General features: G+C 39.2%; 2 protein-coding genes across 7 annotated transcripts in view; both read left to right on the top strand.

The window, feature by feature from the left end:
- The window catches only part of LOC146322928 (FERM, ARHGEF and pleckstrin domain-containing protein 1), a 90,008-nt gene extending 82,998 nt beyond the window's left edge, over positions 1 to 7,010 (top strand). Inside the window, exons 24-27 of one of the 3 annotated variants that reach the window (XM_084725068.1) lie at positions 983 to 1,119; positions 4,000 to 4,107; positions 5,489 to 5,640; positions 5,741 to 7,010. In XM_084725068.1, the coding sequence (XP_084581194.1) occupies positions 983 to 1,119; positions 4,000 to 4,107; positions 5,489 to 5,640; positions 5,741 to 5,822 (479 nt within the window). In that variant the 3' untranslated portion in view covers positions 5,823 to 7,010. Of the gene's footprint in view, positions 1 to 982; positions 1,120 to 3,999; positions 4,108 to 5,488; positions 5,641 to 5,740 lie in introns of those variants that run through there. The other 2 variants (XM_084725067.1, XM_084725069.1) reach the window with 2 other exon arrangements.
- Positions 7,011 to 9,430: 2,420 nt separating this feature from the next.
- Positions 9,431 to 25,730, top strand: part of LOC146322929 (dedicator of cytokinesis protein 9) — a 130,519-nt gene continuing 114,219 nt past the window's right edge. For 2 of the 4 annotated variants that reach the window (XM_084725074.1, XM_084725078.1), the window contains exon 1: positions 9,431 to 9,842. In XM_084725074.1, coding sequence (XP_084581200.1) covers positions 9,726 to 9,842 — 117 coding nt within the window. In that variant the 5' untranslated portion in view covers positions 9,431 to 9,725. The remainder of the gene's footprint in view (positions 9,843 to 25,730) is intronic. The other 2 variants (XM_084725080.1, XM_084725082.1) reach the window with 1 other exon arrangement.

The raw sequence follows: 25,730 nt of genomic DNA on the forward strand, positions 1-25,730 counted from the left end.
TTAATTATTCCTTTTAACAGAGCCAGGTATACCACTTCTGGATGTGCACACAAACACAGAACATTTAGAGTTTCTCTAAATGAGGAGATCAGTGTTACAAATCTGTAGATATAACAGAAAAATGCAGTGATTCTCATTTGCAGTTAATTATACATGAATGAAAATATACTTATGCATGTTATATTTAATTTCTGATGTATTCTGTCAATAAATCCTTGTAGATCTAACACATAGGACTTTTAAGTGAGTGAAGTTAATGATACAGCGCCGCCATACTTCCATGGTGTTGACAAGACCAGCATGTATGCCGGTATCATTATTTAAGTGAATTAGTGATTAATTAACTTTATGCAGAATCATGTTTTAATAACAGCCTAGTTTTAAACATGGTCCCTGATTTTGAAGGAACAGAAAAATAGAAGTGCATGACAAAAATAGCATATTGTCAGTTTTTTTCAGGGGATAACCCCATTTCAAAACACCCCACTTCAAAACCCAGACTCCGCATTTGCTCTATTTGTAGCTACAGTGAGGATACTGTTCCATCCCTGTTTTGGCTAACAGTTGCCTGTGTGATGTCCTTATCTAAACTCAAAACTGTGGCTTTCCTGTGTGGTTCTGTTCTTTTTCTTCTCCCCCGGCACTTTAAATCTCTGACCGTCTATAAATAGAGAGAGAGCAGTACGTAGATGTGCTAAACGTCCTCGTCTCACACTAACACGACAGACCCTGTTTTGGGACCCCGTCCAACCCTGCCGTGCCCTGATCTAGTTCTGCTCTTCCTCTGTAGTTGTAACGACGTCCTCTTCACAGCCTTGCCTGGACACACCGTCGGCCTCCGTGTTTTTTTCCCTGCACACTGCATGCCTGTGTCTCACCTACTCAGTCTCTGTGTTTCTGTCCTTCCCTCCCTGTCTGTTTTTTTTCTCTCTCTGTCTCTCTCTCTCTTATTCCCATGCGTCTGTGCGTTCCTCCGTGGTAGAGGACCCTAGTCCAGTCAGTGGGAATAAGGCCCCCCTGGTGGGGCCCCCCAGTGGCCAGGGACCAGTGCCTCTGTCTGTTATCTGCTGGTACCGTGTTCAGAGCCTCTCCTTTAGTGAATCCTGCAGGAGTCTAGAGGTAAAGGAGCCAGGCAGACAGGAGAGGCCCTGTGTGTGTGTTTTACTGCACTATAGGAAGAACAGTTACGGAGTGCTTTATAGAAAAACAAAATGAATAGAAGTTACTGTGGTGCCTCATATTGTACAGATCAGCAAATGGTACAAATTCACAATAGAAGCAGTATGATAAGAGACAAAAACTGTTGCATATTGTTCTCAGTTTAGTTCCTGTTTCCATCTTTTTAGCCATTGCAACATTTAAAATAGTGGGGACCACTTCACAATAAGACTACCCTTATAAATGGTTTATAATTAGGTTGTTAACACTTTACAGATCATGAAAAAGCTGTTGCAACACATGTCTGTTGATTGTTTGATTTATCTGTTGCTCACCTTGTCTTCTCCATCAGCAGCATTTATACCTGTCAGCTTCATCACATATTTGTTAATAAGTTACTGCCATCAGCATATCAAAAAGAACAGTTCACCCACAAATCACAAATTTGTATTTTCCTCTTGCCTTTAGCGCCAAAAAAACATTTCTCTCCAGAAATCATGACCTGGTTACTCAAGATAATCTGCAGACCTTGTTAGGAGCAGTTTCATTTCTTTCTATAGTAGAATCCACCAGATCTAGCTCACAACAAGGTCTGTGGATTATTTTGAGTAATTTCTGGAAAGAGACACTGCTGTTGAGTTTCTCATATTTATTTTTTTGGTGCTTTGATCACCACAAGATGAGTGCTATCTAGTTCCATTATATTCGAGAGAAGGCAGACATTTCTACGACCGATAACTTCAAAATTCTACAACTCACACCAAAACAATCTAATTGATAAAAACCACTACAGGAATAAATATATGGATTTTTGATTTTGGGGTGAACTGTCCCTTTAACAGTCAAAATTTCATTTGGCGTAGAATTAACCTTTCAAATGACCAGATTCATACAGTAAGGTGCATTTGTCAAACTCAAGGCCTGCGGGATAAATCCGTCCCACTTCCTCAGCAAAAACTGTAATTTCCGTTATACAATTCTGTGCTGTGTTTCCAAAGAGTCCATAAACTACATGTCCCAGGATGAGCATCCAGCCACTAGATGTCAGCACATGCTCAATACTGTCTCAATATCATGTAGTCGTATCCGACAATGGCACTCTAGCTGAGTGATTGTAGCTAAGGCACTGCTTTCAGAGCTAATTATTAGTTATTAAATTATTACTAGAACCAATAAGAATAGAAATACCAAGGTATTTATGAAATATGATAACAAGTAGATACATTCATTTATGACACCCTGCACTAAAGCCTCAGCAGCATTGTCCACCTTGACATTGTGAGCAGGAACCATTTTATACGTCATAACAAGGCTTCTTTTTGACTGTTTTAAATGGTAGTGACTCATCAGTAATTTAGCAGCAAGCAGAACCTTGGTTTTGCCAAAAAGTGTGCAGACATGGATGTTTGAAAACGTCTATTAATGATTTATAAAGTCTTCAACCTAATTAGAAACATCGATAAATCATTTATAATGGTAGTCTTATCGTAAAGTGATACCAAAAGGGCTTAGCAACAGTAGATTTATAGTTTATTTAGAAGTACAAAATAGAAAAGTTCAGTGGATAAAGCTGGTTATATTCTGTATTTTAGTTATTGTCAATAAATGACATAAAATAACCAAAACCAACAACATGTTAGTCCATCTCTCAATAATTTCTGACTTCTCTGCTGCATTCACACTCAAGCCGATATTTTAATGATAAAGATAGAAATCTTTAAAGGGTAAGTTCGGTATTTTTTCAACCTGGCCGTGGTTTCCCATGTTTTTTAATGGAGATACTGAGGATACTGAGGGAGAGCACTGCAGTCAGCATTGTTTTTGTTACTGACAGGCTCAGATTGTTATTATAAGTGTCTGACAACATTATGGAAAGGATCGCAACAGTTTTTTTTTCAATAACAATAATTGTTTGAACAGAAACCGCTCCTTCATTGCTCTCAACAAACCAACTAGACTCCTTTTGCAAAACAGCAACACCATCATATTAGTATAGTATAGTAGTATCTTATTAGTTGAAATAAATCCTTTATTTACTGCATTAATTGTGAAAATATTCTGGTTGGGCATAACATTTCTCTCCACTGCTTCTCTGATGTCCGACCTCCTTCTCGCTCCTCTCCAGATATTTTCACATCTAACAGCATGAATGAAGGATTTATTTTGACCAAACCAGAGTTCGTTGAAAGCCAAGATGTTTTTAGAGACTCTTATTTTGTTTCTGTCATGATTAAATAAAGACGACACTGACAATTTGAGGATTACACTTTTTTAAAGGGAGTCTGGTTAGTTTTGTGAAGGCGAAAAGAGCTATTTCTGAGTAAACAAAATCCAACTTACTCTTAAAACAAAGGTTTACCTCAGTAGTCATCCTTCCCATAATGTTGTCAGACACTTGTCGTAACAATCTGAGCCTGTCAGTAGCAAAACAAAGCACTTAAGACACAAAGCATAAGAAAATAGGTTAAAAAAAATACCAAAGTTACCCTTTAAATGAGGTTACAAATACACATTTAGTACTCAACAAGCCACGGTGTTGATGTTTACTGTAATGAAGAAATTTGTCAGTCACTGTAGTATGTTTTTGGACATCAGTAGCTGTTTCAGAGAAACACAACAACATTACTTTACGTCACTGTTGGTTTTGGACTTTTTACGGGTATTTGCTAACAATACTAAACCTGCAGAACATCACCAGACTTATCCTGTAATTTAATGAGTCCTTATTCCACATTTTAGTCAAAAATCTAAGTATTGTATACAAGTAGTAGTTTTATACTGTACTGTGTGTGTGACTGTATGAAGTTTTAGATTTGAACCTTGTTGTTTTTGTCCCTGTAGAATCAGCTGTCAGGAAACTTACTGAGGAAGTTCAAGAACAGCAACGGCTGGCAGAAGCTCTGGGTGGTCTTCACCAACTTCAGCCTGTTCTTCTATAAATCTCACCAGGTGATAAACGTTCACCGTCATCTCTGTTTGTCCAGTGGAAAAAAATAAAAAACAACAACATGGCAGCCTCTCCCGCTGTGTGTTTACACTCCTCTGGGATTCAAAGTGTCACGTCTCTGTGTTGAATGTCAAATCTCTGTGCCATAATACAGTTTACAGGCTTTCCCAAGTGCTTCATCATCTAACTCCTTGCTTTTTTTTTTTTTTGCTATATATACTATGAGTTTTAATTTTTCACAAGAAGGTTTGATTGTTTTTCAATCAAACAAATAACATATAATCAGTACAAAACCAATTTTAATACAAGATGCAAACAAAACTACTTAGAAAGAATCAATTTCTCCAATAAATTAACAGCACAAATCATGTGTAAGGCAAAAGTTTGTTTTTTATGCGCAATAAAGCAAAGCAGAAGAAACATAACAATGAAATAAAAACATAACAACGAAAGAAATAAAAGAAACAAACTGTGCAGGTGAGATTTGGAGAAACTCAGCTCAAAGAGGCTTAAAGAACAAATCTCACCTCAAACATTATAAGCAAACAGAGAAGTCCACAAAAATAAGTAAACAAGCAACCACAGGATCAAAGAGCAAACATAAAGGAAGCAACATAAAAATGCAAAAAGATTAAATAAATAAAACAATACAGTGAGAGTATGTTTGTGTACGTGTGTGTACGTGTGCGTACAGAAGTTGTGTTGAGTCAACTCCTTACAAAAAATAGAGAGACAGAAATGATCCATGTGGACACGTCCTCAGGTTTTATTTGAAATTCTTAAGTGAAACAAACTGAGATGTGAGTTGAATCTAACTGTTTCATACTATATATTTTTTTTAATAGTATTTACTTTATACATAGTATTAAATATAGGACTTTTACTTGCATTACTTGCATTGCTTTTGTCACATGTACTTAAAGCAGTTACGAAGAACTTTCCTGTTGTGTTTATTTTAGTGTTTCCACCACCACAGCTGCAAAACATATAAAAAAATAAATAAAATTATCTAAAGAAAATCTGCTCCTACATAGTGCTCATACAGGTTTTTCCTGGAAAATGTAAACAGGCCTGTTTCATCTGATTTCAAGAAAAATCTGTCCCAGCACTAAGAATAACTGAACAAAAACAACCAATCTTTTCACTGATGGTCTTGTTTATTTATGTAAGTCATCTAGAGGCATCAATCAAATGTTTCATTACCATTAATAGCTCCTTGTTGAACATTGAAGTAAATGATCTGAATGCTACATCCACTGCTGGCTATATTAGCATGGGTTTTCTGCTGCACTGTTTTGTTGGGAATAATTGTTTGTTTTAACAATCATTTAAAGGCCAGAGTACATTTTAAATCTGTGTCAATTTGTTTATTTCTGTCCTCAGGATGATTATCCACTGGCCAGCCTTCCTCTGCTGGGTTACTCAGTCACCATCCCCTCAGAGTCTGAAAACATCCACAAGGACTACGTCTTCAAACTGCATTTCAAGTCCCACGTCTACTATTTCCGATCGGAGAGTGAATACACTTTTGAGAGGTACAGACGCACATTTACTGAATATGTTTGCGGTTTGTGTTGAGTGTTCTGGATGTCAGAGGGCCGATTTTAAAAAAAAAAGCCTTTTCTCTGCCTGCAGGTGGATGGAGGTCATCCGCAGTGCCACGGTCCCCTCCAGTGGCGCTCGTGTCCTGAACAACAAAGAGTCCCATCCTCACTGAGTTGACTCACCTTGTTTCCACACCGCCGCCTCCCTCCGGCGGCATCTGCCCTTCCTGTCCTCCCCCCGGACTCTCTGCTTTTCTTTTCTACACATATCTGGGACATTTGTACATGTGTCCATGCACATTTGGTGCTTTTTAATGCTTTAATGGTGACATGTCCGCTGGTTTAGACTGCATCAGAGACTGCATTTTTTGGCATTTTTACTCTCAACTCTGAAACCTCTTTTTAAGGATGTCATTTTATACTGTTTTCTAATGGTCTGAACCACTTCCTATCTTTCTGGTTTTACATTTTGTCATTGGTTGTTTTTACAGCAGGAACATGTTGATATAGATCTCCAGCATTCTTTCTTAGATGGTTAAACTGTCACTGCATCGTCATAACGTCTTCGTCGACTTTTTCATTTTACTGAAAAACTGCTGCTTTGAAAATGTCCTGCAACTTCAGTGCCAAACTGGTTTATATCAACGTCCTGGACTTTTTAATGCTGTTTTGTTACACTGGGGACAAGGAGTGTCTCCTGTACTGCATACCATGAAATTTTAAATCATGTAAAACAGGCCACCCTTTAACGGTCAATGCTCAGTTCACACCTGGTCCAGCACAATGTGTACTTGTTAAAAAAAAAAAAAGAAAAAGAAGGTAATGAAAATATGAAATTATTTTGTTGTATTATTGACATAAATAAGCCTGGCATTGATCAGAATGTGGCCAGGGGTAGCCGCCATCACAGATTGATGCCATTTCAAGTAAAGTAAATATTCTATTTGCTGATCTTTGTTGTATGAATACGTCTCAGACGATCTTTCTTTTTTATTATTATTATTGTTATTAACTAAAGTTCCCCTTCAGCTGTGTGAGAAAATGTGAGACATGTTCATAATCCTTGTATTATGAAAGTGAGTGTAATTGAAAGCTTTAAAGATTATGTGTGAAACAAAATAGAAACTTTCAGTTCCAAGCGCCGTTGCCCTCACTGAACTAGGCTGCCTCCTGTATACAGATACCAGATCTTTTTATGGGTCTAAATGAATGGAAATATGCATTTGACAGGGTTTTGCAGTGAAGCAAATGAAACGGAAAAAAACCTCAGTTCTGCTTTGAACTGCTGCGTTTTTTTTTTCCAGACAACAGAGAGCTCTTTGGAAATGAAAGCAATAAAAAAAAAAACTTATTCAAACTTAGATTTGTGTTTCTTGTGTTTTTGTTGAAGCTCAAGAGGCAGGAGGGATGTTTTTTTTATTGGGGAGAACAACTGTGTAGTTCAGGTATTTTGTTTGTTTGTTCATCAACATCACATAAATTGTAAAATAAACAATCTCAGCTGCTGTTGTGTTGCCAGCATTTTCTGAATTAATATGGAATAATTTGAAAGGAAAGCTAAAAAATTGCCTTAATGTGGTCTTACCAAAACTTTGCGACACGATTTTACAACAGAAAATCTGATAAATGTTTATTACTCATAAAAGTTTCCTCTATAAAATATAAAAAGTCCTTACAGATCCAAGTGTTGGTTCAAAGATGCTTCTTAACCATAAACTGGTGCCACTTTTTTGCTTCCTAAAATAACTATTTAAATCAACATCTGTTAGTAAACTTAAATACAACATAATGTGACACTAATCCATATAAACGTTGGCTCTTATTGACATAAATTAACGAATCCCCAACTTGACCAATTTATGCATCTAAGGGTGAAGAATTTCCTTTTGCACATTTACTCTACTGCATCCAGCTCCATGTCTCGTGTCAATGTTGGTTGTGGACAGTCCTGAACCCTGTATGTGGACATTAGATGAGAGGACATGCATAAATCATTTTTTAACATAGGCAGCATCACTGATTTCAGTATTTTTCAAAACTTCCCCCCAGCTGGATTTCTCGATACGTATGATGTGTTATAAATGTCACAGTTATCAGACCAGAGCAGATGAAAGAGTTTCTGTTTCAATATTTTGTGGATTTCTTGTGTAACGCCTGGTCTCTGTATGGCTGCTCTTCAGTGTGTTTACAGCTGTGACCTACAGATGGCGTCATTGATCAAGATGTTTGCTTCAGTCATGAAATGACCTCAGTGTCTGTTTATTAGTGTGCAGTCATACAAGCAATAGAAACAATGATTCACAAGCTTGTTCTGTTTTGCACAGTGTAGTGTGTGTGTTTGTGTGTTAGTGTGTGAGTGTGTGTTGTGTGTGTGTGTGCATGCAGTCTTACCAAAAATATTAATTCATGTCTTTTATTAATTCTTGCAAATCTGTATTTAGTAGTCCCTGTACCAGCCACTGTTGGTAATGAGCAAATCCAAAGTAAGTAAAGTAATCAAGTTACAGTAGCTACTTTCATATTGTTGTACTTGGATTAGGTTACTAACTACATCTTTTGATAGTTTATCACATACTGTACCAGAACTCTCCTAACCCTGTCCAGTATTACCCAACCCTGGAAATATCCAGAACTTGTTGACAAAGGAGAGTAATATAAAAAAATGTGTTTAAAACAACAGAAAAAAAGAATTGTGTGTTTTTGTGTGTGGAGATAGGAGCTTATTACTTAAAAAGATAATAATAATAAATTATCCTTTCTCTCCCTTCTCTTCAGAAGTACCTTATAACACCAAGGAGCTCTGATAAATTTAAAAAATGCAGTATCTATTAGTTACCTAGTACCAACAGGCACATGGCAGCTTTTCGTCTATTCACATCTGACCCCGTTATTTAAGCTATAAAAAGCAACAAATTCACCATTGATAAGAAGATAAAGATTGTGGTGAATGAATTAAAGAAAAAATAAATGAAGTCCTGCCCTGGAGGACTAAAACTGGACAGTAGTGTCACAGTGGTATCTAGTATTTATATATATTTTTTTTAATGATCACCTTCAGTTTTCACTTGGAAGTTTGGTTATGTTTAGGAAACAAAAACTCTTTGGTTAGGTTTAGAGAAAGAGCATTGTTTGTCTCTGCAATGCGGGTGTAAATAGCCCATGACGCTATTTACACCCACATTGCAAATAGCAATAGAGTGCAAATAGCATTGTTTGACAGTGTTGACACCTGGGTGCTTGTCTTAGCCATGCTAGGCTATACACATCTGGGTGTGAATAGCCACATTGGCTTTTCGGATGCAAATAGCATCATCCATGCTCCCCTCTCTTCAAAACTACCTCATCTCCTTACAGCATCAAAACTCACTTAAAATTTGCAAAAAACATCTTAGTAGTGAGTCTAATCTATTTTTTTTGTTATATTGTCAGCTTGATTACTCAATATTAAGTCTTCTGGATGTTGTGTGAAAGTGTGCTTTATATTCAGACGCCACATGAGAGAGAGGGAGTAACACCACGGAAACACTTTCTCCAAAGCTGTGATTTTTCAGGTAAAAAATAAATATTGATTCAGTCAGTCATACTGTAGTAACCTGCTGTCCAAAGTCCATGCAGGCCCAGTAGCAGCTCACACACACACACACACACACACACACACACACACACACACACACACACACACACACACACACACACACTCAGGCAGGAGTGGGCAGGCCTTTAAGCCGGTAAGGGGCGGAGTGCGCCGAGGAGGCAAACAGATTATACACCTCCTGTCTGACGCTGCGCGGCCAATGAACCACTCCTGAGGAGGACACTTTATCATGACAACAATAAACCCGATGGAAGAAGGCAGACTGCTGGAATACGCGCTGACTTTTTAAAAAAGCGAAAAGTATGAGACCGAGAGGAGGAAGTGAACCAGCCACACCACAACATGAGCCAGCTTCACACTCGTGGTGCGCACTAGTTACTGGAGATCGGACGGACGGATAAACCGGTGATGATTTCCCTCTAAACTTGGCTGAGATAACCCGCGGATTGATCGGCATTGATGCCCAGTGGAGCGCAGCGCAATGTCCACTCCAGCGCATCCGGAGACCAGGAGGTTTACGCGGGGTCTGGGTAAACCCGGCACCGCGGCTGAACTCCGACAAAGTGTCTCTGAGGTGGTGAGGACGTCCGTGCTGGTGGTGAGTACACACCTAAAACCCCCCCTCCCTCCCTCCACCTCGTCCTCATCCTCCTCTTCCTCCTTAATACCACCTCGGTCAGATCATCAGGTCTCTTTAAACATTTGTGGACCCGCATATTTTTCAGCCTAAAGTCAGCTGACTGGTGGAGATCAGCTGGTTTGAGCACATGTGGGCTTTCTGGATGAAAAACTACCTGACGTGTAATGAGTGCATGACCCTGACCTACAAATGTGACAGAGAGAGTGACAGAGAGTGATTTAGAGTGAATGAATGAAGGAGTGTGTCTGTGACAGAGCTGCAGAGAATTATTGATTAGCTGACAACTTTTAAATTAACTGCCAGCTGTTCTGATAAGTTTTAGTGATTATTTAAGGGGGAAAAAAAAATCTGATTCCAGCTTCTCAAATATGAATGTTGTTCTGGTTTCTTTTAGAAGGAAGACAGATATATCAGTTGACTGATATCGGCTGACGTTGTCCGATATAAGTCTGTATGAAAACTTTTTTTAAACAGAACATAATACAGATTGTTTTTATTTATTAGTTTGATAGGCAGCAGTCTGTGAACATTTGAACCTGGAGATGCATGATTTGGTAAAATGTTCAAGTTCACTGAAAAAAAAAAAAAAAAAACTATTAAGATTGTGATGATGTGGTATTTATTTAGGTCTGTGCCAAACAAAAATGTGTTCTTTTATTTAGAGAACAAGATTTTTAGGCCAGGTTGTCAATGCATTGTACATTTTTCCTTCCCCTGGTACTGCGAGTTGGACATTGCACTTGGCTATATTGCAATATTATTGCAATTTTGATAAACTGTGAGGCTCTATTTGAACGTTTTTCTTAAATTAAGTTTAATATATACATTAGTGCTATGACGGTGACCGCAGATCCCACAGGACAGCAGTTGTAATTCCGTTTTATTTTACTTTATTTAAGCATACTGTCATAAGCGTACATAGCCTGGCTTTTTTAATGAATAGGACAGTGCATTATCTGACAGTATACTGTCAATTCACATACGCAAATGAAGCGAGCAGCGTAGTGATGCCCGCAGAGGAGCAGAGCAGTAAGGTGTCAGTGTGGCAGTAAATGTACAGTACAGGTCACAGTGTGTCAGTTAATGAACGCTTCAGCTTCTCAACACCAAGAAAAATCTTGTCTATTGTTTCCCAACTGCTGGAAAAGTGACTGGGGTTAAATAAGAAAAGGAAAAAGCTAATGCTAAGCAAATGCTAACATTAGCACGAGCGTTGTACCTTTACAGTCTACAGCTCTGGTGCAGTCATATCCCTTACAGAAGTTTTATAATCCAGCCTTGAACAACAATTTCTTGCTTAATGATCTATAGTCTATAATGTCTATGATGATAAATTCAGCACCGAATATTTCCTGTGATCATTTGTCCATTGAGTTTGACTTGAGTCTGTCAACCAATCAGAGGCTGTGTTCCTGAACTCAGTTTGCGGTGATGCCAGTAATGAGCTCAGCCCAGCAGTAATCATCACATGACTGCTGTATTACAGTAATGGGGTTATTGTCTCAGCCCTAATATCAATATATTTGCTCGAGTTGTGTCTGTTTTTTTTATTTATAGTTACTCAGAATTATTAAAAATAGTGATGAAAGTTTACCATTTCAGTGCCCCGATCTCATTTTGGACAATAGAGTTTATTGTTAAACTTAGACTAAAAAAATGTAATTATTTAAATTATTAAACTTAAAATATCCTGCCTCCTTTACATATCTTTGTCACACGACTGATACTGGATTTTTGGGGCCAATCCTGATACCAATATAAGGGAGTAAAAAATTACGATGTTGATATATCGGCAGGTATTGTTTATACAGAATATAATACATAAACATGCATTTTTTTGTAATGATCCCTCAAAAGTGGTTGACACTTGTGTTCATATAAGTCAGACATCGTGCGTACCAATATCAAAACAGACCCATTTAACTGTACAATATCAGGCAGATAATATCAGTTGACCAGTATATTATGAACAATATCTATTTTTTTTTTTGTTTATGTATAAATTCTGTATTCTGTATGTTGTATTTTTTATACAGAATATCTAACAATACATGAATTTCAGATTTTTTCACTCCCTAATATCTGTATCAGCATCAGCCCCAAGAATTCAGTATCGGCCTGGTCCTAGTTTAATTCATCCTCTGTCACAGTAAACTGAATATCTTTGGATTGCAAACAAACCAAAATGTTTGAGGACGTCACTTTGGGCTTTAGGAAACAGTGATCAACATTATTCACCATTTCCTGACATTTTATGGACCAAACAACAAATCGACTAATCAAGAAAATGATTTGCGGGCCTCGTCTGTGTGACAAACAGATAGATAACGAAAGAGGGGATACATCTGCAACAACTTCTATCTTTTGCTTGTAATTTATGCAGAAGATTTAAATGTCCTTGTAAGCATTGATAAACAAAGGTCTTAAAATCCTTCGCTTTCAGTTTCACCCAGCTGACCTCACTTCGGATCAGCAGGGTGGAAGCACATGTGGGATTTCTAGGCGGATAAGTTTGGAGTGAGTGACCCTGACCTACAAATGTGAGAGAGGGAGAGAGTGATCTGAAGTGAAAGAGTGACGTTGTGTTTGTGTGACAGTGAGATAAATGGAGAAATGGAGAGATTATGTAAAATGTGTTACTCTTGCATATGCAGCACAACACAACTATCTCTCAGAGGAAGTGATGTAAGAAAATATGAATGCACCTGTACCATGTACACACTGTATCATGATAGAAGTAAAAATTCATGGCAGTGGTTCGTTTTGTGTTGCATTTAAATCCCTGACAGTCAGATAGCAGTGTTGTTATCTGTCTTCACCGCTCTGAGCGCATAGAAAAGTTCATTTTTACCTCAGAATTAATTTAATTTATTTTATGGTGTGTTCTTTATACTACGAGTTTTCCTTTCCTTAAAAGAATTGCAATATATCAACATGCTGTTGGTATATTATTATACACAGCATGCAGTAGCGTTCTTGCTAACACACAGCCCCACTCAGAGGTGGGACCAAGTAATAGTTTTGCAAGTTGCATTTAAGTCTCAAGTTTTTGTTCTCATGTCCAAAGTCAAGACAGGCAAACCCCGAGTCCTAAATTTTGGGTGTCGAGTAGGTCTTTTTCCAAAAATCAAGTCAATCTAACAATGTCTAACCTTACTTTAGCAAGCAATTTAGTAGGTGACTCTGCAGATGTGTTGTTGTAGAGTAAGACAGCTGCTTTGTACAGTGCAAAGTCAGCTAACAACTTTGTTATTTACTTTGCCATCTATGGTGCAGGACCAGAAATACTTCCACACACTGCTTCTCAGATGCTCTGGTGTCGTGATTGTTTGCTCAAGACCACTTTGCTCACTAGTGTCCACTTTCACACCAAACAACCTAACCAGCTTAGTTTACTGATATCTCAGTACGGCATGCAGTATGTCAAGCTAGTTAGTGGTAGTAGTAGTGTTTCAAACGGTCTGTTGTGCTTATAGGCTGTACATTTTGAATTTGAATGGGATATTATTTGTTTTTGATATTAACTTTTTCCCCATGTTTGAATTTTGACATAGTACCATTGCTCATACCATTGCTACGCAGATGATACACAGCTATACCTCCCGTTAGTATCTGGTAATAACAATAGTGACACAGTCAGGTCCCTCCTTGATTGTCTCCAGGACATCAAACAATGGATGGATACAAAAAGCTGTCAGTTAAATGACAGTAAGACAGAAGTGGTCCCATTTGGTTCCCCCAATTCCACCAGGGGGGATAGCTGAGAACTTGGGGCCCCTGGTTCCCAACTTCCATCCTCAGACCAGGAATCTTGGTTTCATTTTCAAACTTGACAAACAGATAAACTCTGTAGTGAAGGGGTGTTTTTTTCAGCTCCGAAATATTGCCAAAATCAAGCCATCAATAACCTCATGATAGTCACAAATGGCTTAATTTCTTCTTGACTGGATTACTGTAACTCCCTCTATTTGGGAATCAACCAGTCTTCTGTGGCTCGCCTACAGCTGGAGCAGAGCGCCACCGCCAGATTACTGACTGGTACCAGGAAATGTGACAGCATTACACCGGTTCTAGTGTCCCTCCACCAGCTTCCAGTAAAATACAGAATAGAATTTAAGGTTCTCTTTTTTGTTTTTAGAGTTCTGCGCAGCCTGGCACCCCAGTACTTGTCTGAGCTCCTCTGCCCTCTTTCCAACCCCGGATCGCTCAGATCCTCCGACCAGCTGCTTTTAGCTGTCCCGCGATCGAGACTCAAGGGGAAAGGCGATCCTGCATTCGCCGTAGCCGCCCCTAAACTCTGGAACAGCCTACCCTTTTCAATAAAGTGTTCCCCCTCCGTTGATAATTTCAAAGCTTGTTTTCCTCAGGTTTTTGAATGTCCCTCGAGTTTTACTCTTACTTTTATTTTTTTCTGTTTGTTTGTTTGTGTTTCATATTTTATCTGTTCCTCAATTCATCTGCTTGTGTTTGGGATGGTATTTTTCTGTTATCTCTGCTGCTCCTACTGTTTTACCATGTTTTATTTCTTATATTCATTATTCTACCGTGCAGCACTTTGGTCAACCTTGGTTGCTTTAAATGTGCTTTACAAATAAACTTGACTTGACTTGACGAGTATGGAATTGTAAACAAGTCATAATGTGCTCTTAACCAAATGTAGTAGCATTTGAACAACGGCGGCAACTTCAAGTGGTGAATGAAGTTGAAAGTTGTTGCATCTCTGTAATTTTTCCAGCCACATGTTTTTGTAACCACTGTTGTTTTTATGTTTACCAGCACATAGTTTTTGTACGCAAACAAAATTATCCTCTGTATCATCTTTTTCCAACTGGAGTGCCTTAATGTAGCGTTAGTTCTTCATGATCCTCTCCAGGGACTTGATTGGCTGCTTGCAGTTAACATACTTAAATAACATACTTTTAAATCTTTGGGCTTGGGGAAAGATATCAACTTGTACTAAAGTCCAAATCCAAGAGTCCAGTCCGGTGCTATCTCTCTTGTTCACATTGTATGGCACATTAAAGTCACTTTGTTGTCATACCAAATAGTTCTTAAAAACTTCACTTTCAGGTTTGTTTGGTCCTGAGGGTCTTATTTCCTGGAGAATCAGTGCTACATTAGAAATGAAGGTGTTTTGTACTTGGAGTCGATGAGGGATTCAGTTTCACGGGGATGCGCTGAGATGACATAATACCTCCTCACAAGGGAAAGCATGTGGCTTCAGTTTCATGCTTCAGTCACTTATAAAGTGTCCAGTGACAGTGACATAACGCTGAATGTGACCGTCCACTTAGGAACATCTGGGCGACGAGGACCTGCAGCGCACCTCCTCCTCAGTATCAGCTTTCCACAGAGCTCGGGAGGAAAAAGGAGTCGGCCCTTTTGTTTGCGTCCGAGTGTGTCGGGTGTTTGGTGCTCCGTCTGATTGTTCCAGCTTTCCTGGAAGAAGTTGCTAGGTAACAGAAACGGACACCGTCCAGGCTCTCTGTCAGGGAAATGGAATCCTGAGTCAGGATCCCAGACATCCAACCACACCTTCGTATTATTTATTCATTCTCACTCTGGTGCGCTGCCAGAGACGCCGGAGGGAGGAGAGCAGAAATGGATACAAGTATGCATGTTGGGAAATCAACATGCTTCAGGACGACTGAACTCAACTCTACATGGGACTTTTGTTTGTGTGTTAGTGTCAGCAGGCATGCAGCAGTTTATTTGTTGGTAAACTTGCGAGCTGAAATATGCAGGGGCGAGTTTAGGAACTTTGGGAGGGTCGACTGGAGCACAGCTTCAAAGAGACAACAGCAAACGTTACATTGTTTATTCAGTGCAATGACACAAAATAAATTACTTTTAATTTATTAAATAATATCAATTAATAGCTGCTTTTTGTAACTCCAAATAGCCTGCAGCCATGTACAGATTCTGAGAAAATAGATTTCTGCACTCCTACATAGGAACAAGACAACCAGACTGACTGGTTGTAGTAATTTTGTGTCTCTTTGTAGTTGTTGTGTGTCCCTTTGTGGTTGCTTTACGTCTATTTATGTGATCAATTCTTTTAATTAATCAAAATTTGGAAAAGACAATATACAATAATAACAAGTATAACAAGCCACAGCAACTGATAGTAACAGGACAAAAACAAGGGCAAAAAAATAGAAAGAAAAAAAAAACAAAAGTTGCACAAGAAAAGAAAAAGAAAGAAAATAAACCCTCACTCCTTCCCACCACCTCAGGGAACCCCAGGACCAAATGCTTGTAAACCAGGTTTGATGGCTGGATCTGTTTCTTTAATTTTTCAGCCACCAGCACGCACAGACCAGTCTTGGACTCTTTGACGCTTCGTGTCTTTTTGCAGTCATTTTGTCTGTGCACATCTTTTTTAAATTGTTTCGTGTCTTTTTGCAGTCACTCCCTGTCTTTTGTAATTGTTTTGTGACTTTTTCTAGTCTTTTGAGGCTGTTATGTGTCTCTTTGTGGTCGCTGTGGGTCTCTTTGTTGTTGTCTGACTTTCTAAGGAGAAGTGTTCATGCAGACGTTGTGGTCCAGCGGCTTTGAGTCTGTACCTGTAAACCTGTTCAGTAGTTCTCTTTCTGATACTGATAACTTTCTGGCTGTGGTCGGGTGGGCAACACGGGAACGTATGGCTGTGTCATTGAGCTCAAGTATTTGCCGAAGCTTCTCAGTGGGACAAGAATGTGAGCGTACACAAGACGGCTGTCCACGCAGCTCGTAATTAATTCCTCCATGAAACATGTAAATACCACAGCAGGAATAGTGGGATCTGTTCCAGGAACATAAAGAAAGGATTGTAGCTGTTTTCTGATTGTTGTTCCAGATTAAAACACAATTTTTTTGTCATTTTGAACACAGATAAACACAATTAATTCTATAACATACAGTTAAGTTTAGACAAACCTACTGGTCACGCAGCAGTTTCTCAACTGTTTTAGAGTCAAGTGCACTGACTGTGCTGTTCTCTTCCTCTCTCAACAATTTGTGCATTTTCGTGAGGGTGCACACACACACACACACACACACACACACACACACACACTGGCCAGAGCTTCTTTGTTTATTGTTGCAGTGGAGAGCAGAGAGTCTTGTAATAGGCCAGAGCCCTCAGCTGAGCCATCCCTGTGTTTCTCCACACTTTAGGCATGCTGAGAACACTATTAGCTCCATGATGGCTGTCATCAGCTTTGAATTTGTAGTGCTGGTGATGCACTTCGATACAACACACAACACTGCCTTCTCCAACTTTGCGTCATGTGGGATGAAAACAGAAATTATGGAGTTTTGTTTAACTGTCCGCAGCACTCAACAGCATGTAAACGTCATTAATGTATCGGCTGACGTGTGTATAACAAATCAATGGAAGCTGGAAATGTTTAGTGAGTGTATACAGTGTATGAAGCAGCTGGGGGACGGTTGTGTAATTGTAATCAATAGTCCTAACTGCCTGCCACCTAATGGCGATATGCTCATATCCTCAGTGTTCCTGCTATGTGCCTGACCCGAGGGAGCTGTACGCCAGATGGGTGTCATTATGTAGGAGTGATGCCATTAGTTGCCTGTGGACAGTACACACACCCACACACACACACACACACACACACACACACACACACACACACACACACACACACACACACACACGCACAAACACAACTGACTCACTGTGCAACCAGAAGAGGAAAGTGGAGGTTTCATGTGTGCTGCAAAAAAGAACATTAAAATATTGACTAACTATCAACAGAGCACACATGTTGCTGCTTAGCCCCGTTGTCAGGCATTAAACATTGTGGGAAAAGTCCCATTTGTATGCTCTGACGAGCTTCTCTCCGCCTCTTGGGGGTCTTTGTGTTTGTCAAAATGGCTGATGGACAATTTAGATGGCTCTTAATCTTTTTGGCAAGTGGACAGCATTTCCTATCTTGTGGTTTCACCCAATTAAATTTCTACATCAGCATCAACAAGTTCACTCATCTTCTCTTGATGCATATAATCGTCCCATTTTCCTTCTTTTACACTCTTTACTTCCTCTTCTTACTTGTGCCACTTCTTCCTGCTTCACATGACAGACTGTGTTTTATAGCCTGTGTTTGCACAGGTCAAACATGGCCGGTGATGAGCAGCAATGTGTAGAAGACGCAGTGTCACATACGTAGGGTAAGGTCACTGCACAAGCCGTGGCCTCTCCTTAAAGGGATAGTTTGGATTATTTGAAGTGGGGTTGTATAAGGTATATATTGTACTCCCACTTTGAAGAACAGAGGAGTACAAGCACAGAAGCTAAGCAATGTACTGCTGTGGTCAGGGTCTGCAGCAGAACGTATTTTAGCCGCTTCAAAAAAGGCCCAGTCATTTTACCTCGCAGAACACAATCTATTAGTTTGTTTCTGTTATTGTGTGATTTCAGTGTTTTAAAAGGACAGCTCAGATTCACTGAAATCACACAATAACACAAACATACTAACCAGTTGAGGCAGCAGTAGACCAGCAGCTCTCATGTTCTCTGAGGTAAAATTACTGATTTTCCTTAGGGACTCTGGTTCCTTCGGAGAGAGCGATATTTGGCTAATATAAGAGCAGTTTCCTGTCAGAAAAGGCTGTCTGACAAAGTGGTGAAAATGTTCTAAATATAGTATATATTTGAATTGATATCGATTTTTTAGGGGCTAAAATACATTTTGCGGCTGCACTATCAGTAGCACCTCATATAACCCCTCTTCATATAATCCAAACTCTCCCTTAAGCTTTGCATGACAAAAGAACTCTCCTTCTATCAGACCTCTTGATCTAATGGGCCACACCTGCACACCACCGGTTTTAATACATTTTCAACGTTTGTGAATGTTTCCAAGATGTGGGAATCACAGAATACCTCAGATGGGTGTGCACTCGTTGTTCAAAGTGTGTCAGGGAGTTTTTTCAGCGTCTAGATTTGACTGAACATGTTCCGTCTTTGATTGAGATTGATTCATTTCCTGTCATGTAGGATCTATTAGTCATGATGACGCTAACCAAATATATACTTAGTACTGTAGATTTCCAGATTCACTTTGTAGAGCCGAGATTAGGCAAACGACTATGATGACAAATAGTTTGTTCTGTGTCGACCAAATTGCAAGAAAAGAAAGCAACATCACTGTGTGTGTGTGTGGAGCAGACGCTGGTGGCTGTCACATACGCTGCAGGACCGAGCCAGTCAGAAGATTACAGGGCTGTCAGCGTTGTTGTGTGAGGCCTAAGCAGCTTGACCTCCCTCTGTATTCCTCTGTCTGTCTGTCTGTCTGTCTGTCTGTCTGTCTGTCTGTCACTATAAGGCCTGATGGTATCAGACTAAAAGGGTGCATAAGCTGCCTCTGTTACAGTGTGATGGTAAATGGTACTCTCCAAGAACAAACCCAGGGGGGCAGAGATGGGAGAGCAGATGAGTTCTCTGAGTGGGTCAATAATACATGAGGCTGCTCTAGTAACCAAAGCACCATTAAGAGACTCTCTCCTGTGCCGCTGTGGGTCATACAGGCCAAAAACTTTGACACCGCTCGGTACAAAATTCCACCAAACTCTCTCACAGGTCAGACCATTAAATAATAATGATGCTCCGTGATGACCAGGAGCCCTCGTGGAGTTTTGCACCTGTTGGTGAATGTTGCCCCTGACATTAACTTTCCTGAATAATGAGCCATACACGCCGATTCCACTTTATGATCATTTTGGAGGCTGCAGTTTGTGGTGCTGTCGAATTATCTTACATTGTACTGATAGATAAACTAACAGCTGACAGGTGGATGGTGTAACTTGGGTATAGTTGGGGTGGATAATCTGGCCAAAAATAATGTCACAATTTATTACACAGCTTTGTTAAACACTTTAAAATAATTTTTAAATCAGTAGAATAACTTTTGAATCAATAAATAAAATATATATTTTGTGTCAAATTAGTTATTATGGTTTTTAGTAAGTAACCATGGAAATAGTGAGATAATGTGCAGTGAGTTGGTCCTTTTGGAAAATGAACCCCTTCAGGGTGATTCAAAACCCTATCTAGGTTTATTATGCAATAATGACTCACTCACTGTTCCTTACACCTTTCCTGTTCAATCACAATCTGCCTCTGAGACAAAAGGCAGACTTGAAATAGCCAAGAATTTCTCCATTTGCACCGTGTAAAACACAATACTGCATTAAAGATACTACAGAGGTTTCAAAATGGCAACTCTAGCCTGAGTTTGTTTTGAAGTTGTAAAAAGAAGCTAAAAGAGAACATAATCTCAAGTTCTAAAACTCAGTTGTATTGTTTTTTACAAAACTTCAGCCCTGGAAGTGCCACACGAAGTAACCAGTCCAACCAGTATGTAACTGTATCACTCTGACAGATCTGTCAGTCGGTGAGATTATATGAAGTTTGGAAACACAAGTAAGAGGACTGCAATTACTTTGACTGACATTACTATTGTGAAATGATTTATGACATTAGAGGGAATGATAACTTTTACTTATTAAAATGTTTAAGGCGTGATTTTTGCAGGGAGCGCCACCAAACAAAGATGTTTTATTAAGTCTGTAGAATAAGATGTGTAGGACAGGACAACAATATTTTACTTTAAATGGGCTTTGAACACACATTTCAGCTTTCAAAAACTTTACGCCTCCTGTGATTTGAAAATTGCAGTAGGCCGTGTTGTGATTTCAATACAATATAGATAAATTGTTCAGCTCTACTCTATGATTCACCTGAAAAGATTCAACAATAGATTTTGGAGCTCTATGATCACAATCTGACAATTGTGACAGAAACAAACATGACATTAGTATGAGGAAAGCAACGACGGTCCTTTGCTTTTCCACCTGTCAGCTGATATACAGTTTAGTAATAATACACTCTTGACTCTAAACGTTTCCAAGTTAATACTATGAAAGTTTAAAGTAACTTAAATGGAAACATTTAAACTCCACAGGACCCAGATATATTCTGTGATGCATAACTTGTGGAACGAAGGCTTCAAGTAATAGTGAGAAATAAAACACACCCATCAAATTCGCTATAAAATTTGTCTGCCTGGGTTTGGGCATGGCTTTTGGCAGTTGTGATTATAATCTAAACCAGATTTGCCACTCAGGGCTCTTGGGAAGCTTAAGAGAATTCCTCAACTGAGCACATGAAGGTTGGGATAATATAGAGCACTTTAACAAAAACTGAAATCCAGGCCTGACGGACCCTGGTCACCGCACATCAGTAAATACTCATGCAGCGAAGCCAACGCAAATGATCCTGTGTCCAGACAGACAGAATTTGCTCCAGTGCAAATGAAAACTGATTCAATACCAGGGAAATTATTTGCACTTGGCTTATCTCTGTGAGACAGCTGATAGTCAACTGTGTGTGTGTTTTCTTTTTTTTAACAAACCCCTGATGGTGCTAAAGTTTGTTTTAACCACTTGTCAAAATAAGCGTTAAATGTGAATTTTTACTCACTGTGAGAAATGGGGAAGAATTCAACAACCCTTTGTCGTCAAAAATCAGTGTACTATGTAATCTGCCATTGATTTTATATGTAGTTGCTGCACTCGGGGGTCCACGTGTGCACCAATTTCATGGTTGTTACGTAATTGGCACATTTTATGTTGGCATTTCCATTACACAGATGCAGCTGTGCTTGAGTAGCAGTATGAATGATGAGTTTTTTTTTCTCAAAACAGAAGAAAACTCATTGCCACCATGAGCCATAAGTCTCCGAGATCTTTGCATCCTGCCTGCCTGAACAGGAAGTGCCCATGACTTCCTGTCCTTCATCTTGTTGTGGGAGAGCAGAGGCCTGTCCTTTCCTCGACAGAGCAGGTTTCCTGTGGCTGTATTTGGTCTGACCAGAAGTTTTAGGCAGGGCTCGCAGTTAAACCGCCCACTCCGTCTGAGCGTTCTGCCTGATGGAGCAGAGCTGTTTTGGAGCACGGAGGAGGGTTACCATAACAGAAGGGCCTGGTCAGTGGGTGTTTTCCCGTTAGCAAGTGCATGGCCCTCTGGGACTTGTTTTACACTCACGTCCTCAAAACATACACATTCCTCTAATCCAACAGGAATCCACTGTTCATAATTCATAAGGCAATTATGAGAGTATTTCTATACTTTAAAAAATCATACAGGAATGTAGTGGAATCAGCTTATCTTTTCTCATTAACTTAACCTTCATATACAAGTTTTTTTTTTGGTCATGTTAACTTATTTTATATTATTTTCAGAACACTTCAGAACTTATGAATTCTTCTAACTTGAAGTCTTTTAACTTGAAATGATGTGTACAGTTAAATCAGGGTTGGGTAGCGTTTACACTTGAACCGATATGGTACTAGAACCAAACGGTACTCTTTTTTTGGTACTTTACTCTCTCTGTAATGACAAAAATGTAATTTCAGTTTTCAGAAATGAGTCCAAACTTTTAAATTTCAATCTTGTTATTTGCTTCGAACATTTAACGCATCACAGAAAGTGAAATCCTTCCTCCCTCTCCCCTCCTAACCCATCGCTACAACCTCCAGCCTGTCAGTCTGTCGCCAGGACGTTAAACACGTCAGAGGAAGCACATGTGACAGCCTTCCTGTTATGTTGTTGTTGTCGTTACCACCACTGTGTCATATTTCCCCATTAACGGTCTGCAATTCACTAATTTTAGTTTTACACTTTACAGGTTTTGGGCATACAAATAAATGTTATATACTCTTTGTTGTTGAGGAATTTCTGACACAGCCAGTGACAAAATGTTGGCTAACGGTAGTAAAAATGCTAAGCTAACGTCAATCAAGACAATGAAAAGAGCCCACTTATCTCTAAAAGGAACTAATCCAACAAGTTAATTAATCACATGAAGGTGTCAACGAAGTTGTCAATGACTCAGTTAAAGTTTTGTCGTCTGCGTAGGGTTAAAATTTTTGGCATTGGCTGCAAGCGTGTTAATGTTAGCTGTGGCTGCTGTGGCAGCTTATTGAAGATGTTTTCTCAAGTACAGCTGAATTAATATGATATCAGTGTTTATTTGGCTTGAAAAGTTTATTTCTTTTGAATTTTTACAAAATTAGCTCAACCTATCCTTTCAAATTCTGTAAACTTAAAAATTTAAGGCAGCCCCCATATTAACTTATTTAAGTTTTAAAAAATTTGACAGTGTATTCTGCAGTTTTTTTAAAAACGTTTCTCCAGTCAGGGCTTGTGTCTGAGGTGGTTTGTTTTAAAGGCAGGAATGCTACCTCTGCGACTCTGACAGTTTGTTTAGTTTTCTCTCACTTATCCCTCCAAATGGAGAACGGCGTGGAAGAATCGAGCTGCTGGGTGGTCGCTGTTATGGAAGACTAATCTAAATCCCTCCGTCATACATTTGCAGAACATAAATCTGAATCAAACTTCCTCTGCTAAGCATACATCCTGCAACGGAGCCATGACTGCAGCACATTATCATCAACAGCTTAGCAATCAAGCGCGGTATTGCTTTGGCTCCATCCTCAAGGCCATTAAGGTTGCTATTTTTGAGACGGCAGGGTGCACACCTAAGTGCAGCTGTGGAGGATGTACTGAGGCACAATTCCTTCGGCCCTCTTTTTCCTCGATGATTATAATGTGGTTAATCCAGTTCGACTTCCTCTGTAAACTGATAACAACGCTGGCCTCATCGTCTGTGATCTAATAAAGGATCAGATCTGAATGAATGTCGTTCAGATTGCAGTTTACGTGTTGCACAGACAACAAAACATATCTTGATGCACGATCTAGAGTCCAGTCTTTGTCTTGATGTTCTCCAGGTTTTAGCCATGTTAGCACTGCGGCTCTGTCAATGGCATTGGCAGAAGGTTAGTCTGTCAGTTGGTTTACCACTCTGGTCCAGAGTGAAATATCTCAACAACCGCTGAAGGGACTGCCACAAAGTTTGTTATAGACACTCATGTTCCCCTGAGGATGAAGTGTCACAACTTTTATGAGTCCTTAATGTTTCATCGCTTGACACTCTATCCCAGGAGTTTCATCTGACCGTTAATCCAGAAATATCTATTTAAATGTTAAATTTGTGATGACAGGCTGAATGGTGAGGAGTCCATTACTATGAGCATTACGTCAGCCTAAACACAGTGGCTGCTGCAAACATTATGGAACGCAGCTGATTACACAACAATGCCAGCTGTCTCCCAACAAAAATAATGACTGGACATATTTCAGGATAATTAGTTTTGTTTTTCTCTTTGATGAGTCGAAGTGGAGCTGTCACTGCCGCTGCATTCGTCTCCATCTGCAACATGTTGTGTTGTTCTGGCTCGTAGGTGATCTGCTTATTCAATATTTAACAGCAGAATAGAACACTTTTAGGCATAAATGCTGACTCTGTCATCTCTAGAAGAATTACACTCTGATACCTACAGCACTGTAGAAAAATGAGTGCAGTTACGTTTTCAAGATTTTGGCATTGACTTGGTACCGAAGTATGAATTCTGGTAATAATAATACCTTAATAATAATACCTTTTAAGTGATTATTAAGTTAATCTTCAACTATTCTGATAATAAATTAATCAGTTTTAAGTTTTTTTTCCATAAAAAAGGCTAAATCTCTATTTACAGCTTCTTTTATGTAAATGTTTTCTAATTTCTTGACTCCTCTACGACATAAAGCCAAATATCTTTGGGCTGCGGGCACCTTTTAGGACCTCATCTTGGGCTGTGGGAAACACAGATTTGACATTTTTCACCTTTTTATAGACTGAATAACTGATTAGTTAATTGAGAAAATGATGACAGATTGAAAACAGTCATTAGCTTTAACTCTATTCTTTGCTAAGTATCAGTGTTTTTCGAGAACTATGCCATGAATGGGGTTTCATCATCTGTTTTAAATAGTCTAAATTAGACTATGTGAATAGTGCGCTCAGTTAATGTTTTCAGATGTTGCTATAAAGCATCTAAGTACAATGATATGTTGGAACAAATGTGGAATGTGCAAACAATTAGCTTGTTAATTTCCTAACCTCATAACCCGATCCACTCGCATATTTTCTGCCATGCTTAACATTTTTGGGGTGAGTGCATTTGGGGGTGAAAAGTTCAATATGGTTGAACTTTGGGCCACTAAACCTGGCAGAATACCAGAGCAGTGTGCATTGCTACGGTTCATGCAGCAGCAGCCGCTCTCACAATTAGAAATGATGGCTTTGCTCTGCACTATGATTGCTCTTTAAGTGCGAAAGCCCTGTTAGTCTATTTATAGTGATCAAGCAGGAAAATGCATAACCTAGAGCAGTCAGCCGTTGCCCTACGCATTTTTGAGCAATGATTAAAGGAGAAATCTGTAATATATTAACTGTAATAAATCATAAAGTGACCATGATAAGTCATCAGAAATTAAGGAAACATGCTCACTACTCTGACAGCAATGCTACAGCCGTGGTGTCCTTTGAAATTGTCATTCCAGGCTTGAAAGATTGTTTTTGTTTGCCTATTTCATGGTAATTAGCTTTGAAATTAATGCCGAATGTCCCTGTGAATGAGTTAGTGTCTGTTTATGAATTGTAAGAAATTAGTGGTAATCGTTTAGAAGGAGTTGATGTTTCTAACAGTGTAATTGAGCAAAATGTTAATGGAGTCTGGCAGGTAGAAGACAGGAAGTCACTGAACTCGAACTCAAAAATTTTCAGAGCAGTGGGCTTTTGTTTTTTGAGGATAATGGCCTTAACTTTACATTGGCAGACAAGTGACAGTTTACAGTATAGGACTTGTCATTACTTGTGAAGTCACAGTGTTGTGGTGATCTTGCACTCCTGCAGTGTTCCTGCAGCCTGCCTCAGCCTCCTCAAGTTTCGGGGG

The sequence above is a fragment of the Lutjanus erythropterus genome, chromosome 8 (assembly GCF_056507025.1).
Source record: "Lutjanus erythropterus isolate fLutEry1 chromosome 8, fLutEry1.hap2, whole genome shotgun sequence".
Lineage (NCBI taxonomy): Eukaryota > Metazoa > Chordata > Actinopteri > Lutjaniformes > Lutjanidae > Lutjanus > Lutjanus erythropterus.